Below are 14,893 nucleotides of genomic sequence, written 5' to 3'. Positions count from 1 at the left end.
TGGCTAGGAAAAACTCCCTAGAAAGGCCAAAACCTAGGAAGAAACCTAGAGAGGAACCAGGCTATGTGGGGTGGCCAGTCCTCTTCTGGCTGTGCCGGGTGGAGATTATAACAGAACATGGCCAAGATGTTCAAATGTTCATAAATAACCAGCATGGTCAAATAATAATAATCACAGGCAGAACAGTTGAAACTGGAGCAGCAGCACGGCCAGTGGACTGGGGACAGCAAGGAGTCATCATGTCAGGTTGTCCTGAGGCATGGTCCTAGGGCTCAGGTCCTCAGAGAGAGAGAAAGAGAGAATTAGAGAGAGCATACTTAAATTCACACAGGACACCTGATAGGACAGGAGAAGTACTCCAGATATAACAAACTGACCCTAGCCCCCCGACACATAAACTACTGCAGCATAAATACTGGAGGCTGAGACAGGAGGGGTCAGGAGAGCCATGCCATGCCATCATTTTCTGGAATTTTCCAAGCTGTTCAAAGGCACAGTCAATTTAGTGTATGTAAACTTCTGACCCACTGTAATTGTGATACAGTGAATTAGAAGTGAAATAATCTGTCTGTAAACAATTGTTGGAAAAATGACGTGTCATGCACAAAGCAGGTGTCCTAACCCGACTTTCCAAAACTGTAGTTTGTTAACAAGAAAATGTTGGAGTGGTTGAAAAACGATTTTTAATGACTCCAATCTAACTCTACCATTGGTTCGTTGGACAAAGCCTATGAGAAAGTTTATCTAAAAACCATCCAAAAATAAATTATCTTCTGTGTTTTATCCTACGAGAAAAAAATAATAGTTATCACTTTTTGTGATTTCTTTGGCATTCATGTAATCCAAAAAATAACAAAGCACATAAAAGGTTTTGTGCTAACTCTTCATGTTAACCTCATTGAACAAAATGTATAAGATCTCCTCCTAAGCCTGTGACCTTATTGTCGGCGTTTATCCCAAAACCTTATTATTTGCCCATTAATTTCCCCCAATAGGAATGGCTGAACGAACTAATTTATGGTGTTTAGGACAGCAGGCTGGCAAGCTCCATGGCTCATATTTCGAGAAAGGGACGTAGCTGCATCCCAATATGGCGACTGGAGTGTGGGTTTGTCGAAAGGAAAATAGTGGGCGTGTGGAAAGCGCTCTGCTTTAGGTTTTACGGTTTTGATTGAGCTGTGTTTTTCTTCCGTTTCTTGAGTTGCAGCAAATCTGCACAATTAGCGGATTCCCCGTCTACACACTCACTCATTTGGACACACACACTCGCCATATGGTGCGTTCAGGACAAATGGGAACTCGGAAAAAAACGAGGTCAAATCATGACGTCAGTGCTCTTGAGGTCAGTTAGTCGAAGCTTTAGAGTTCTGAGTTGGATGACCGTTCAAAACGAATTATCCAATTCAGAGCTAGTTTTTTTCGCGAGTTCCCAGTTGTCTTGAACGCACTGAAGTTTGAAGTGGAGATTTCCGAGCTCCTAGTTGTTTGAACGCGGCAATACCCTGGTCACTGCAGCTACCCATAGACGCATATTTCTGGGGGGAAGGTCATTACCGTCAGCTGATCATATGACAGCGTGCGCATGACCAGGAAGTAAACATTGAACAGAGACACACAAAGAGGTAAGCAAATAAACATAAATACCACTTTAGTTAGTATATAAAATAATACTGGCTTTGTATTTACATGCATTTGTTATAATACCAACTAAACAACAGGAGCATAGAATGATGCTGTTGTTGTGCGAACAGCTAGCATAGCTAAAGGGTTAGCAGCAGATCCGACACTTTATGCTTGCTTATAGCTGCACTACAGGGTCAGTTAGACAGTTTGCATAAAGGTGTACTATACATAAATCGCTCCGCCATTTGTGGTTGCTAAAAATTCGAATAGTTTGCCTAATTCCAGTTTGTGATAAAAACAAACAAACAAACAAGCAAGTATAGTGTAGACAATCATTGTACCATCTAACCTGATGTGAAATATATTTTCAATAAACAAAAAATATTGTATTGTAGCGACCCTGGTTTTATAAGGGCGGATATCGACTCACGAGCAAGCTTTTGAGGCACAGTCGATAGCGCTGGACTTCGGGCTAGAAGGTCGAGGGATCAACACCTGCTCCCTGCTTGTTTCATTACTGTATTTTCAGCTGTTTTAAAGCTGGTGTACAATACAATACCGAAAGTAAAAGATTAAAAAACTAAATTTAAGATTGGGAAGCATAGAAATAGTGCACATAGAACAGCTTTACTGTTTATTAGAATTGCTTTCAATGAGAATTACAGATTTATGTGACTATGTGACTTTGGTCGGGTCGCCCAAAAAGTTAATTTAATACACAGCGCATATGGCTCGGAAAACATTCATAATTTCAGGGATGAGTTGTACTTCGAATAGTCCCAAATGTTACACAGAGAAGATTGAAAGACTGGTAGTTTTTCGGGAAATTGCCCTTTAAAGCCTCATGTTAACTAGCCACTATTTACGATGGGGTTGAGTGGCGACTAAAGTGGGCGGACTGGAGTTCCGACATCACATACGTTTTTATTTAAAAAAAAACTGATTTCAGCACCCAAAGAATTGCCCGCAATGTTGTTAATTGCGGGCAAGTCGTTGGGTGCCGAAACTAGGTTAACTAGGCGCGCAATTCCGTCGTTAATCTCGGTTTTATTGGCTACATATTAACTAGCATTAGCAACAGCAGACATTATGGAATATCACGTTGCGCTGAACAACAAAGGAGCTGATTGGCTGACGCTGCTATTCCAAAATGGCTGATGTGGCAACTGCTATTTAGCCTGAGGAATACAAGTGCTTTTCCTGAAAAACTAGCAGTCATTCAATATTGTCGGTGTAACAGTTGGGATAATGGGACAATTGATTCGAGGATCTCAAAGCCTTTCCCATCCCTGGATTGAGGTACATTTTCTGAGCCTTATCTCGCGCCAGCACTGCGAAGCCTGCCCGACCCTGTAGTACAAGCGTAAGGTGCCGGATCTGCTCGCTACTAACTACCCACTGGGCTCAGACGTCAGTTCAGTGTATAGATTTGATTTACATTTGGTTGAGTTATCAACTAAAGTGAAATCAACTAAACCTCTCACCATGTCATTGGATTTAGGTTAAAAGTCGGGTGAAATATATATATATATATCCCCCCCACACCTATATTTAACCAGGTAGGCTAGTTGAGAACAAGTTCTCATTTACAACTGCGACCTGGTCAAGATAAAGCAAAGCAGTGCGACACAAACAACAATGCAGAGTTACACATGGAATAAACAAACATGCAGTCAATAATACAATAGAAAAAAGTCTATATACAGTGTGCAAATGAGGTAGGATAAGGGAGTTAAGGCAATAAATAGGCCATAGTGGCAAAATAATTACAATATAGCAATTGAACACTGGAATGTTAGGATGTGCAGAAGATGAGTGTGCAAGTAGAGATACTGGGGTGCCAAGGAGCAAAGTAAATAACAGTATGGGGATGAGGTAGTTGGATGGGCTATATACAGTGTTCTGTGAGCTGCCCTGACAGCTGGTGCTTTAAGCTAGTGAGGGAGATATGAGGCTCCAGCTTAAGTGATTTAAAAATATATATATTTTTTTTAAATTTACCCCCTTTTCTCCCCAATTGTTTAGTAGCTACTATCTTGTCTCATTGCTACAACTCCCATACGGGCTCGGGAGAGACGAAGGTTGAAAGTCATGCGTCCTCCGATACACAACCCAACCAAGCCGCACTGCTTCTTAACACAGCGCCATCCAACCCGGAAGCCAGCCGCACCAATGTGTCGGAGGAAATACTGTGCACCTGGCAACCTTAGTTAGCGCGCACTGTGCCCGGCCCGCCACAGGAGTCGCTGGTGCGTGATTAGCTTCAGTGATTTTTGCAGTTCGTTCCAGTCATTCGCAGCAGAGAACTGGAAGGAAAGGTGACCAAAGGAGAAATTGGCTTTGGGGGGTGACCAGTGAAATATACATGCTGGAGCGCATGCTACGGGTGGGTGCTGCTATGGTGACCAGTGAGCTGAGATAAGGTGGGGCTTTACCTAGCAAAGACTTATAGATGACCTGGAGCCAGTGGGTTTGGCGACAAATATGAAGCGAGGGCCAGCCAATGAGAGCATACAGGTCACAGTGGTGGGTAGTAATATGGGGCTTTGGTGAAAAAACGGATGGCACTGTGATAGACTGCATCCAATTTGCTGAGTAGAGTGTTAGAGGCTATTTTGTAAATGACATCGCCGAAGTAAAGGATCTGTAGGATAGTCAGTTTTACTAGGGTATGTTTGGCAGCATGAGTGAAGAATGTTTTGTTGCGAAATAGGAAGCCGATTCTAGATTTAATTTTGGATTGGAGATGCTTAATGTGAGTCTGGAAGGAGCGTTTACAGTCTAACCAGACACCTAGATATTTGTATATGTCCACATATTCTAAGTCAGAACCGTCCAGAGTAGTGCTGCTGGACGGGAAGGCAGGTGTGGGCAGTGATCGTTTGAAGAGCATGCATTTAGTTTTACTTGCATTTAAGAGTAGTTGGAGGCCACGGAAGGAGAGTTGTATGGCATTGAAGCTCGTCTGGAGGTTAGTTAACACAGTGTCCCAAGAAGGGCCAGATGTACACAGAATGGTGTCGTCTGCATAGAGGTGGATCAGAGAATCACCAGCAGCATGACTGACATCATTGATGTATACAGAGAAGAGTCGTCCCAAGGATTGAACCCTGTGGCACCCCCATAGACTGCCAGAGGTCCGGACAACAGGCCCTCCGATTTGACACACTGAACTCTATCAGAAAAGTAGTTGGTGAACCAGGCGAGGCAGTCAAAATACTAAAAGCCCTTCACTTTGATGACTTTTTGTAAATCCTAATTAGTTTTCCATGTTGATTCAACGTCATCACATTGTTTTTTTGGCTTGAAATTACTTGGAAACAACGTTGATTCAAACAGTTTTTGCCCAGTGGTTAGTCAAGTGGGTAGTAAGTAGCCTATTTGCTCAAATGCATGCGATTGCAACCTCTGCTCTGGCAACTTCATGTGGTTTCCAGGTGTGGCAAGCTGTTTGATAAGAATGAGTCAAATCAACTAAAACGTTATTTGTCACATCTGCCCGAATACGACAAGTGTAGACTTTACCGTGAAATTCTTACTTAACCAACAGTGCATTTCAAGAAGGGTTAAGAAAATATTTAATAAATAAACTAAAGCAAAAAATAACAAATAATTAAGTAACACAATAACATAATGAGGCTATATACAGGGGATACCGGTACCGAGTCGGTGTGCAGAGGTAACAGGTTAGTTGAGGTCATTTGTACATGTAGGTAGGGGTGAAGTGACAATGCTAGCTATCTTGTAATCATTGTAATGTCACGCAGTTAATAGTTATATTCTATTGTCAAAGGGATTCTTCAAGACCAACTCAAATGGTGTCCCTGATCTGCACCCTGCAAGACCATCGCGACGATGTCAACTGGTGCGCCTTCTCCCCGACACTGCTGGCCACCTGTTCAGCTGACAAAACCGTACGAATTTACAACACCCAAGACTTTTCCGAAGTCCCATACTCCCCGCTCTCTGGCCACGGCTATGGCGTCCATTGTTGTTGCTTCAGCGCCTGTGGTCAGTATTTAGCCTCGTGTTCAACTGATGGTTCCACAGTTGTGTGGTCAACGGACACAGGTGAGATAGAGGCAGTGTTGGAGCATCCTGGTCGGAACCCCGTCAGGGTCTGCGCCTTCTCGCCCGACTCTTCACACCTGGTTTCGGGGGCGTCCGATGGTACTTTAGGTCTTTGGGATTTCCGTACGAAAACATTGCACAGGTGAACATAATTGATAGGTGTTATTTATCTCCATGTTATCGAAGCATAAATAGGCCTGCGTGTGTTGCCTATATCGAGTGAGGCTTCGCTGGCCTCTGCAGACTGATGTTATGTGTTGTCTCTTGTGGAGTGTTCTTAACTGATTATTTGTCGACAGGACGGGGGCAGTGAATGACACCACTATGGTGGCATGCTCCTTCACCCCCTGTGGCCAGATGTTTGTCACTGGATCTACGTATGGGGACCTCAGGCTGTGGGACCTGGACATGAACCAGCTTCATGCGGAGAAGAACACTCATGACTTGGGGGTCACCTGCTGCTGCTTTGGCCCCAAGATCCTCAGTGGTGATCATAATATTTTCCTCCTCCCGCCGTCTTTTGAGTTGGCCTGTTCCCAGATCTGTTTGTACGAACATGACAACCATCAGAGGAGTTATCTATACAGCGCAACATTTTGATCTGGGATCTTGGAGTCTCCATATATGGGAATTTGTTGTGTTTGATTCATTTGCTCCCCTCTCTCAGGTAGCGGTACGGTACAGTTCCGCCTGGCCTCCTGTGGACAAGACAGCACGCTGAAGATATGGACCGTCTCCAGGTCCAACACAGGCAGTACGTTGACCACGGGCTATGGATATGCAAGTGTGCTGTTTAACGTTGAACTGTGTGCATATGTTGGTCATCGAATGATGTGGGGGATGTGTGTTCACACTGAATGATCTGAAGTAGTCCATCCATTCCCCTCTGGCCCGTAGGCTGTAAGATGCAGCTGCTGCACACCCTGACCGGCCAGTCTGCCCCGGTGCTCTCCTGTGCTTTCTCTGCGGACGGACAGCTGCTTGTGTCTGGGTAAGTCCGCCCGTAGGTGATCTATGGCAAAGCGCTCTCATAGTTGGTCAAGATAAAGTTGTACATTTACTCCAACTGGCCACAAGGGGGAGAAGTGTATTGCTTTTTACCATTTCCTTTTCTGTTGCAGCTCAGTGGACAAAACTGTCACAGTATACGATGCTGTAAGACACTCAAGCTCTTTTCATTACCGTAGATGTCATTTCAGTTTAACTCCCCATGTTAATGTCCCACACACAAACCCATGAACACCGCCCATCTGAACTTGTGTTGTTGCTTTTTCAGAGCCAGGGGACTTTGCTCTACATATTGAACCAACACGAGAGGTAATCTTCCTTCCTACCCTTTGGGGACATCGTCGAAACCTCAACGGCCTTCTTCGATTAGCCTACTTTTTAAAATTGATTTTAAATGTACCTTTCCGTCCTCCCTCCCATGATCCTTTGCTGTAGGTACGTGACGGCGTGTGCCTTCTCTCCCAGCACACCTCTGTTCGCCACGGGTTCTATGGACAAGACTGTCAATATATGGAGAGTAGAGGATGGACACAGTGGCCATGGTGGGTAACGCACACAGGTAGAAGTACATGTACTGACAAGCTCCCAGTGTTATTGGCATTAAGAATGGCATTAGCCTTCTGAGTCACGCTGTGTGGGGTTCCTATGTACTCTTTCACTATTTTCTCATGTAAACAAAGATCCTATTGACTTAATGGTGACGACAGCCTGGTGATTATGTGCTGTTTTTGCATCAGCTCTTCTTTATTGATTATGGCTTAATTGTGTTTATTTTATTCTGCCAATCATCATCCCTCTCTCTGCATGGATCATGGGGGGGAAAAAAAGAAGGCAAATCTTTACCTGGTGAGTTTTAAATTCTCTTCCTTATCTGTACCACCCATCTGCTCATTGAAAGCAGTGAGGGATGGAGGTTCTCTGTGAAACCTAGGAGTCCCACTGCTATCAGAGGGCTTTATTGAGAGTGATACTTCTACCCCGGTGATAATGCATTCTGCTAATATGACGGAGTCTTTCATAGCCTGTTGTGTTTCCAGGTGACTTTTGCCTTGAGACACTGCCTGCTGAGAACCGAGTTGTTTTTCACTTGGATTCACTGTATTAGTGTACACGGTATACAAAACATTAAGAACACCTTCCTAATATTGAGTTGCATCCCCCCATTGCCCTCAGAACAGCTTAGATTCATCAATGTTATGGAAAGAGCAGGTGTTCATGTTTTGTACACTGTAGTTCTATAGGCTCTCGATGCTTTCTTCCTCTCCTCTCACCTGATAGTTTTCCAATAACCTAAACACAACTCATTCTAAGAGAGGCTTGGCAATAAAAGGCTTGCAATTCAATGACTGTAATTTTATATACGTTAATGTTCACCATTTTAGTTGACAATGGTTTTATTATTTTTTACGTTTTTAAGTGTGCTGTTTGAAATGTATTTCATTTTTCACATCTTGTTTTCCAGTTGAAACTGCAACATTCTCATGCGAAGGTGGGAAAGTGACTAAAAAGCACTATAGAAACTTTTGATAGGTGACACATTAATACCTATAGTAACAGCATGTCATTGAGAGATACTAATGTGCGGTCACTTCCTGTTTTCCGACCTGTTAGGCAGAAAGTTGCTGTGTCACTCCAGGCTTCTGGTCAGTGATTGGTCAGAGGAGGACGTGGGGGCGTGGCTGTGTGAGGAGGGGCTGCAGGTGCTGGTGGAAAACTTCAAGGCAAACAACATAGATGGAGCGGAGCTCATCAGTCTGACCAAGGAGACACTGGCCTCAGAACTCAACATAGGTGGGGAAGTCACATCACACCATCGACTATACACATTATCATACAGCTAATGGTACATTATCATATTATACACATTACCCACTTGTCAGTCTGGTATCTGAGGTCCACATTTTGTACAGTAGCTGGAAACGGAGCGTCATCAACACACTCAGGCTGGAATCTTTTTTTAAGAGGGAGGAGGGACAAATGAGAAACAAGGTGAACATTGAGGAATGAATGTTAATATGAGATTTACTCAGGATTACATGCATTTTAACTGTACAGCATTAGATTAGGCCATGTGTATTCTGCACTGCGAGTGTAATCTGCTTTAAGATTTCTGCTCCTTTTATAAAACACAATTACTCATCCCAAAATACATATCCTGTAACATAGAAAATGGTTTACAGATAATACCATTTCTGTCTGAAACAATTCCAAAATATGAAAATGTGATTTACAGATTTTGGTTGATCCTTATATCTTCTCTTTTAAATAAAGATCTTTCACTCTAGTTTCTCTGTGAGGTGGTAGGTGTGGGGCTGTTGTTGATGGTCTCTCACGCCAATGGCAACCGTAGTAACCAAACAGCCCTGTTCTCTAAAAGAGATGAATCTCTTAGTAGACACGGGTGTCTCTTTCTACTCTCTACTGTCTCTGAGAGTGAGGGATGGCACCATGCCAGGTTGTTATCTTCCTGATGGAGAAAGATTATTTTTCCTCTCAGGGGCAGAGGGCTTATTTTGTTTTTTGTGTGTCTAACACACACACACACACACACAGACTGACCTCGCTTTACTGTAGTCTCCATGGTGACCAGGAACTGGGTCATGTACGCAGTGTGTTCAAGCTAGGATATCACATCCACAAATGATGCAAGCCCAATCGGCCAATGTACAATTTTTCCCAAATCTCTGCCTGGTTGTTTCCTGTTGGTGTGCTGTAGAGTCTGTGGGGTTGCGCAGTAAGGTCCTGAGGAAGGTGGAGGAACTGAAGGCGGGGTGTGTGTGTACCGGTGTTCCTGATGAGTACCTCTGTCCAATCACCAGAGAGTTGATGAAGGACCCTGTTATCGCTGCAGGTGGGACACGCCTCCATGGCAACCTGTCTTTCTGTCTGTGCATTTTTAGCTATCAAGATTCCATCTATTTATCGATTTCTATGCTACACCATTTTTTGCAAAACAGTCGCATGCTTTTAAAGGATGCAAAACACACTATCCATCTTGTCTACCTTTTCTTCTGAACAGATGGGTACTCCTATGAGAGGGAAGCGATTGAGAGCTGGATCGCAACCAAGAATCGTTCCAGCCCCATGACCAACCTGCCCTTACAGACCACACTTCTGACCCCAAACCGAACCCTGAAGATGGCTATTGGACGCTGGAGGACCAGCCAGTGAGAAAGAGGGCTGCATCGGCATCTTCTACATCCATTTCAATCTGAAGGCGGGTCTATCCCTCAGTTAACTTCTGACCAAAAGTAGGCTCATAGTACATAAAGCTATATATGATGATGTTTTCAGGTTGACCATACTGAGCTTCGATTCAACCCCTCACTGTGTCTGTTGGGATGAAACTGCTTTAGAATGTAAATATTTATAGCTGATGAGACATTCTAATATATATATTCTCAAACTCATGCATGTTAACCATGTTTAACTCTGCTATTTACTCTACTCTGCTGCTTTAGCTCCAGAACCATTTCGATGTACAGTGTATTCAGAAAGTATTCAGACCCCTTGACTTTTTCCACATTTTGTTATGTTACAGCTTTATTCTAAAATTGATTAAATTGTTTTTTCCCCCTCGTTAATATACACATAATACCCCATAATGACAAAGCAAATTACAGCCTCCGGTCTTCTTGGGAGTGACGCTACAAGCTTTGCACCCCTGTATTTGGGGAGTTTCTTCCTTCTCTGCAGATCATCTCAAGCTCTGTCAGGTTGGAAGAGGAATGTCGCTGCACGGCTATTTCCAGGTCTCTCCAGAGATGTTCGATTGGGTTCAAGTCGGGGCTCTGGCTGGGCCACTCAAGGACATTCAGAGACTTGTCCCGAAGACATTCCTGTGTTGTCTTAGCTGTCTGCCTAGGTTCATTGTCCTGTTGGAAGGTGAACCTTCGCCCCAGTCTGAAGTCCTGTGCACTCTGGAGCAAGTTTTCATCAAGGATCTCTGTACTTTTCTCCGTTCATCTTTCCCTCAATCCTGACTAGTCTCACAGTCCCTGCTGCTGAAAAACATCCCCACAGCATGATGCTGCCACCACCATGCGTCACAGTAAGGATTGTGCCAGGTTTCCTCCAGATGTGACGCTTGGCATTCAGGCCAAAGAGTTCAGTCTTGGTTTCATCAGATCAGAGAATCTTGTTTCTCATGGTCTGACAGTTTAGATGCCTTTTGGCAAACTCCAAGTGGGCTGTCATGTGACTTTTACTGAGGGGTGGCTTCCTGGCCACTCTACCATAACGTCCTGATTGGTGGAGTGCTGCAGAGATAGTTGTCCTTCTGGAAGGTTCTCCGATCTCCACAGAAGAACTTTGGTGTTCTATCAGAGTGACCATCGGGTTCTTGGTCACCTTCCTGACCAAGGCCCTTCTCCCCCGTTTGGTCGAGAGGTCAGCTCTAGGAAGAGTCTTGGTGGTTCCAAACTTCTTCCATTTAAGAATGATTCAATGCTGAAGAAATGTTTTGGTACCCTTCTCTAGATCTGTGCCTCCTTCAACCTCATGGCTTGGTTTATGCTCTGACATGCACTGTCAACTGTGGGACCTTATATAGAAAGGTGTTTGCCTTTTCAAATCATGTCCAATCAATTGAGTTTACCACAGGTGGACTCCAATCAAGTTGTAGAAACATCTCAAGGATGATCAATGGCAACAGGATGCACCTGATCTCAGTTTTGAGTTTAATAGCAAAGGTTATGAATACTTATGTAAATAAGGTATTTCAGTTTTTTATCGTTAATACATTTGCAAACATTTCTAAAAACATTTTTTTGCTTTGTCATTATGGTTATTGTGTGTAGATAGATGAGGATTAAACAATGATTATCCATTTTAGAATGAGGCTGTAATGAGGAAAATGCATTTAAGGGATACTGGTGTCGACAATAGAAGTGTTCAATCTATGGCTGACGTTATATAACAGGGATAGCAGATGTCGGTACACGTTCAATTTTACACGTGGGTGTTTGAAATGAGTGGAAGGGAGATGTCATTTTAGTTTTCCAAAGAGATTTTATTTCCCCATGATTATGGTAGAAGTGCTTGAGCATAGTCTGTATCATGTGTCGCATAGCTCACAAATCAAAGATGGCAACAATGTTCATGTAGAATACCTGTATCATCTCACCAATAATACCCTTACAAGCTATTCTGTACCTTACTGTAAACGGTTAATGTTGTGCGCACATAAACTAAATAAATCCATCAACTTTTCAATTATTTCTCTAGCTGTGCAAAAATAACTATATAAAATATGTTGCTCTTACAGCTGACCAAGCCATCGGCACAGTAAATAAATTAACATAGACCGCAACAACAAGCAGTTACAATAATGTCTGTAGGATTATATGTACACTTAAATATGAGTATTTATAAAAAATGTACAAAGGAAAAGAACCCTCCATGCATTGTGAAACACTGCATTGAGGCCTCCGTTATACTGACAAAGGCTATCACCACTTATATAATCTATAAATAGAACACATACAAATCTAATGTATAAACATCCCTATTCAATATGCGTGCCGATCATTAGCCAATCGTTTACTCAAATGGCTTCTCGTTCATTAGCATCCGAAACCCTTTAGTGTTGTTCTTTACAAACTACATCATAGTTACGTTGTTATAATGGCCCATATTAGGATGCTGTGCTACTGTTCAGCTAGTGGGCTGGTACTATAGGGTGTTTCCCAGGTCTGATTACGTGCACTGTGTTGTTTGCTTACTGGTGTTGCTCTAGGCATGCTTACGCAAAAAGCACAAAAGCCTCAAATGCTGCTTAAGTCTAAACGCAGTGCATCACATACACTGTCACTTCACAAGAGTCCGATTTAAGGAAAGAAACTTGTAAACCCTCCCCTTGCCACTTTCTCTGGAATACAGAGAAAGTTGTTACGATGTCTGCACCTGTGTTTGTGCTTGACTGAATGTATGGTCAGTTCAGACGTTGGATTCTATAAAGGAGCGTTTAGGTTTGATGGGTAGGATGGCTGGGTTATCTCTGGTGAGCCCTGCCTGCCTGTGGTTCCCGTCTGGGAACTGGGAGGAGTGATGTTGGCCTGCAGCTGGACCTGGTCTTGGCTCCCTGTGGTAGAACCTGTCTCCAAACTCCCTGGCCAGGGCCTTGGCCTGAGCCTGTTGGGCCAGGTGTTGGGCCTGAGCCTGGGCCCCGTTGAGCACCTGGAGGGGAGCCTGGCTCTGCAGTGGTTCCGCGTAAGAGGACCTCTGCTTGAACTCATTGTTTAATCCCTGGATGTTGTCCATAGGGGCCATGCTGTGTCTCTGGTTCTCTAGACCTTCAGGGGAGAGTGGCTGGGAGTGAGGCTGGCCTTGCCAGCCCAGTCCAGGTGGGGGCTGCCCCTGGACACGCACTGCCTTGTCTTTCACCCCCATGAAGGGCCGAGGCTTGAGCTCTGGTTTAGCCGGTTTGGGGCGAGGCACGTCGGGTCCCTGAGGCGCCTGGGTCCTGCCGCTGTCTGACAGGGTCCCGCTGGAGGCTAAGCTACTGCTAGAGCTGGAGGCCTTCATACTGCCCGTCTGACCACCAGAACGCAGACCGGGGCCAGCCGACCCCCCAGAACCCTCCCTCCTTACCTCCTTACCAAACCCAGGGGTGAGGGACCCAGCCTGTCCATCCAGCGTGGTGCCGTGGTGGGCTGAGAGCCTGTCTGTTCCCCTAGCCAGGCTGGAGGAGTGGCCCTGGAAGGGCTGGACAGATGAAGAGGAGTGGTGGTGGTTGGCAGGGGTGAGCCCCGGTTGGTGGTCTGCGGAAGAGGGCAGAGGGCTGATGTCGATGCCCAGGCCAGGGCTGGGTCTCAGGGAGGTGGAGATGTGTCTGCCTGGCAGGGGGCTGGAGGGGCCACACAGAGACATAGGCCTGCCCCCTGGTCTGCCCCCTACCTGCAGGGAGTTACAGTGCTGCTGCTGCTTGGTCTTCATGCTTTGGTTCTGTCTAGGACCCTGTAGGACAGAGCCCTGCTTGTCCAGAGACAGGTTGGTCTGTGTGGACCCGTTCAGAGGGGAACCAGGCCTGGGGTCCAGGGGAGCTAAGCCCACTGAGCCTGGTACTGGTGGGAGAGCCCTGTCGGGTCCATAGGGGTTCTTGGGCCTGTTGGGTCCATAGGGGTTCTGTGAGGGCTCTTCCTCTCCCCCTATCTCTTCATAATCATCATCTAGTTCATCCTGGCTCTGTGTATCACCACTCCTCTCTGTGTCCTGGCTCCTCTCTGTGAGGTCATCGGGAGTCTGGCTGTGTGCTGCTTGTTGGCCCTGTGGTGTGTTGGGGGACTGCTGCTGCTGTTGTTGTTGACACTCGTCCTCCACACGCGTAAGCAGACGGCGGATCTCCCGGTTGGTGGGGCAGAGCCGAGACGCCTCGCTGAGGTCGGCTAGCGCCCCCGCATACTGCCTGGATGGACACATGAGGCGAACATAGTGTGAGTTTGTCTTGTCAACTGTACCCGTCCATTCTAGTCCCTTCCTTTATATCAGTATTAACGGAGAACTGGTGTGTACTAACCTGCTGCTCCTCTTGGCTCGTGCTCTGGTGTAGAACGCCTCATAAGACCTGGGTTTCAGTTCCAGGGCTTTGGTGGCAAACTCCTCCGCTATACCAAAATCCTGTCGGGGGGGAAAAAGAGGACAGAAACTCAGTTAATTCTGAATGTTTACTGTTAAATTCTGTCCACCCTGAATTTCTCATGAAGAAGCCAAAAGCAACGTCTTATTAAGGTCATTAGCCAGGGTAATGTGTTTGTGAGCGTTAATGAGTGCAGCGTGAATCCAGCGGTAGTCCACACAGCGCCACACTTTGCAATTACTGTAAGTGGCTGAAATGAGGAATTCAGTGTTGTTTAACTGGAGAATTCTTCATCTGTGTGCAGCTCAGAGTAGAGCAGCTTTATCTCCCAGTGTCTTAATGGATTCTCCAGACGGGTGCTCATAGCATCTCTCCAAACCGTAAAAAAACTCCTTCAATCAGATGTCGGAAATGAAAACTATTGACTCTTAAAGGTACAATGCAGCTGTTTTTATCTCAATATTAAATTATTTCTGGGTAACAATTAAGTACCTTACTCTCATTGTTTTCATAAACATTTTCAAAAATGAACTAAAATAGCTTCTTAGCGAAGAGAAATTTCTCAAGTAATGGGAGTGGAGGGGAAAACTGAAAACTAGCTGTTTTTGACAGAGC

At 44.9% G+C, this 14,893-nt stretch overlaps 2 protein-coding genes across 10 annotated transcripts in view; one reads left to right on the top strand and one right to left on the bottom strand.

The window, feature by feature from the left end:
- The first annotated feature begins 1,131 nt into the window (after nucleotides 1-1,131).
- wdsub1 (WD repeat, sterile alpha motif and U-box domain containing 1) lies at nucleotides 1,132-10,691 on the top strand. 7 transcript variants are annotated; one of them, XM_024444012.2, is made up of 13 exons: nucleotides 1,132-1,622; nucleotides 5,417-5,836; nucleotides 5,994-6,181; nucleotides 6,362-6,448; nucleotides 6,592-6,685; nucleotides 6,816-6,849; nucleotides 6,971-7,011; nucleotides 7,138-7,244; nucleotides 7,534-7,548; nucleotides 8,165-8,191; nucleotides 8,314-8,493; nucleotides 9,419-9,553; nucleotides 9,722-10,691. In XM_024444012.2, the coding sequence occupies exons 2-13, from the start codon at nucleotides 5,439-5,441 to the stop codon at nucleotides 9,871-9,873; spliced, it is 1,458 nt and encodes a 485-aa protein (XP_024299780.1). In that variant the 5' UTR covers nucleotides 1,132-1,622; nucleotides 5,417-5,438; the 3' UTR covers nucleotides 9,874-10,691. The 7 variants fall into 7 exon arrangements, with proteins under 7 accessions (XP_024299780.1, XP_024299778.1, XP_024299781.1 ...); XM_024444010.2 differs by having other exon boundaries at nucleotides 7,531-7,548; XM_024444011.2 differs by lacking the exon at nucleotides 1,132-1,622 and adding an exon at nucleotides 2,774-2,922 and having other exon boundaries at nucleotides 7,531-7,548.
- A 1,042-nt stretch (nucleotides 10,692-11,733) lies between these two features.
- Nucleotides 11,734-14,893, bottom strand: part of LOC112266501 (protein TANC1-like) — a 53,438-nt gene continuing 50,278 nt past the window's right edge. For all 3 annotated transcript variants that reach the window (XM_024444008.2, XM_024444009.2, XM_042296990.1), the window contains 2 exons: nucleotides 14,219-14,319; nucleotides 11,734-14,107 (listed from right to left, as the gene is read on the bottom strand). In XM_024444008.2, the coding sequence (XP_024299776.1) occupies nucleotides 12,640-14,107; nucleotides 14,219-14,319 (1,569 nt within the window). In that variant the 3' untranslated portion in view covers nucleotides 11,734-12,639. The remainder of the gene's footprint in view (nucleotides 14,108-14,218; nucleotides 14,320-14,893) is intronic.

This window comes from Oncorhynchus tshawytscha, linkage group LG14 (genome assembly GCF_018296145.1).
Source record: "Oncorhynchus tshawytscha isolate Ot180627B linkage group LG14, Otsh_v2.0, whole genome shotgun sequence".
Taxonomy (NCBI): domain Eukaryota; kingdom Metazoa; phylum Chordata; class Actinopteri; order Salmoniformes; family Salmonidae; genus Oncorhynchus; species Oncorhynchus tshawytscha.
The sequence above is the reverse complement of the archived record's forward strand: the minus strand, read 5'-3'. Positions and strand labels throughout refer to the sequence as shown.

Excerpts from the sequence above, each read along its gene's own strand:
- wdsub1 (XM_024444010.2), top strand. The coding sequence starts at position 5,439 with ATGGTGTCCCTGATCTGCACCCTGCAAGACCATCGCGACGATGTCAAC. Across the intron at positions 6,686-6,815 it reads GGACAGCTGCTTGTGTCTGG|CTCAGTGGACAAAACTGTCA; the intron begins GTAAGTCCGCCC and ends TTTCTGTTGCAG. Across the intron at positions 7,012-7,137 it reads ATATTGAACCAACACGAGAG|GTACGTGACGGCGTGTGCCT; the intron begins GTAATCTTCCTT and ends CCTTTGCTGTAG.